The sequence below is a fragment of the Trypanosoma equiperdum genome (assembly GCF_001457755.1).
Source record: "Trypanosoma equiperdum strain OVI genome assembly, contig: ctg_158, whole genome shotgun sequence".
In the NCBI taxonomy this organism is placed as follows: Eukaryota; Euglenozoa; class Kinetoplastea; order Trypanosomatida; family Trypanosomatidae; genus Trypanosoma; species Trypanosoma equiperdum.
The window spans coordinates 63598-65508 of record NW_027123604.1 but is presented as its reverse complement, the minus strand read 5'-3'; the positions used below and the strand labels follow the sequence as shown (position 1 = coordinate 65508).

The following is a 1911-nucleotide window of genomic DNA, read 5'->3' as shown; positions in this document are numbered from 1 at the left end:
AAAAAAAAGTAAGGTAAGATAAAATAAATTAAATTAAATTAAAGCAAATTAAATACTAAAATAATCATGAAAGAACAAAAAAGAGACAGTTCGTACAAATACACCACAACCTCAGTTACACCCTTAGCAGAAAACTCAAATTAAGAAAAAAAAGAGATAGAGAGACATTTGATCATATAGGTGGCATTTTGCATTCCATACGGTGCATTACCATGTAACTATAGTGTCTAACAACATACACCATGTGGTAATGAGTTTAATAATGTACTACATAGCGAACAACAAATTCATCTAAAACTTACCTCTTCCTTTTTCTTTCTTTTTTATTTAAAAAAAAAATCACCTTTACGTACTTCTACTTCATTGGTGTGAATGGGAATCCTCCGCAGTTGAAATAGGTGGTGGAAGCGGCGGCACTATTATCGGCTTTAGCGGTTCACCGGAAATGATGTTGTAGCCGTGCACGTCCCTCCGTCCTGCTAATTGCTTTTGCCTTGCATAGTACAAAGATTTCCCTACAGCCTCCTTATACTCCATTGCTTGGCGTGCCTCCGCTGTTCTACATTGCAGCGTAACGGTATCTAACCCGTTACTGGGTTCATTTCGTGTGGACACACCAGCAACTTTTTTCCAATGCTCCTGTTCCCGCTCAAACTCCATATCCCGACGCACCTTCAAATCGGCATTACGCTCAACAACACGCATCATGCGATTCGCACGTATGATTCTTTGTCGTTCTCTTCCTTCATTCTGTTGATGCCGGAGCTCATGCACGGCTTTGAGGGCGGGATGAAGGCGGTATGGTTCGCTTATGTATGCGGCACTGTCCGGCTGCTGACAAACGGGATGGACATAATTGGGGTAATGTTGCAGCTCATCTGCCTCATGCCGCCGGAGCCCGCGTCGCCCCACCGGTTTCAAATAAAGTGGTGGTTCAGACCCAAATATCATCAGTCGCCGATCAATTAATCAGCAAATAACTATATCTAATAAATGTACAGATAAAATTTATAAATATATAGTTCGCAATTGTACACACAAGTACACTCGCGCTTACGGCCGTCGGTTAGTGCTTTGGCACAACTTCAAACCCAAGGTGTGGGGATCCGGTAGTTAGTAGGTTAATTTTTTGCAAAGTTGAAGATGATCGGACCACAGCTGCAATGTTTTTGCAACCCCAAATCGCTGAATGCTCAGACTCCCAATCTCCACGCAAGATGTATTGGTATCCTCAATAACACAAATATGGCGAGCAATGAGAACTATAAAGAAAGGTGGAAAAAAGACGCCTACTTACTCTTTGGCAAAAAGGTCAGAGATAAAAGAAAAGGAAGAAAATAAGAGATAAATGAAGTTCGTGGTGGAAACATAATAACAAAGCAGTAAATACGGTGTGTGTTTGTAGAAAAGGGCAAACATCAAATAAACTCAAATAACACGAAGATGAAAGATGTGAGAGGGAAAAGTGCGTAGCCACGATCTGCAGCACACACATCCAGATTGGAGGTGAGGAAGGGAGGGCTTAACTGCATAAATTAACTCAGGGACCTCCACCACCTTTATTCATCCAACGCAGCTTCTCCAACTTCACCCGCACATTACACACACCCCCCCCCTCCCCTCAGGGAAGATGTAGCAAAGAAAATAAACAGCCTGACGAAAAGCTAAAATATGAGTAGAAGGAACAAAAAAAAGGAAAAGAAAACAACAACAACAATAGCACGCGCAGACACACGCATATGGACAATTACCACTAAAAGCACACGCACTTGAAACTAGTGCATGCACGTTAACATACATTACCCCCTCCCCTCCACCTTTGAGTTGTATGTTGTACGGTTTCATGAGAAGACGTTGTCTGCCTTATCTTAACTTCTTTTCCTTTCTTTTCCTTTTTCTGTTTTTCGTTTT

General features: G+C 41.7%; 1 protein-coding gene across 1 annotated transcript; it reads right to left on the bottom strand.

Moving 5' to 3' along the window:
- Positions 1-360: 360 nt before the first annotated feature.
- TEOVI_000037700 (uncharacterized protein) lies at positions 361-951 on the bottom strand (the record flags this gene model as incomplete). The annotated part of the gene is made up of 1 exon (XM_067222236.1): positions 361-951. One exon carries the CDS (start codon positions 949-951, stop codon positions 361-363), a length of 591 nt encoding a protein of 196 aa, XP_067078337.1.
- Positions 952-1911: the final 960 nt, after the last annotated feature.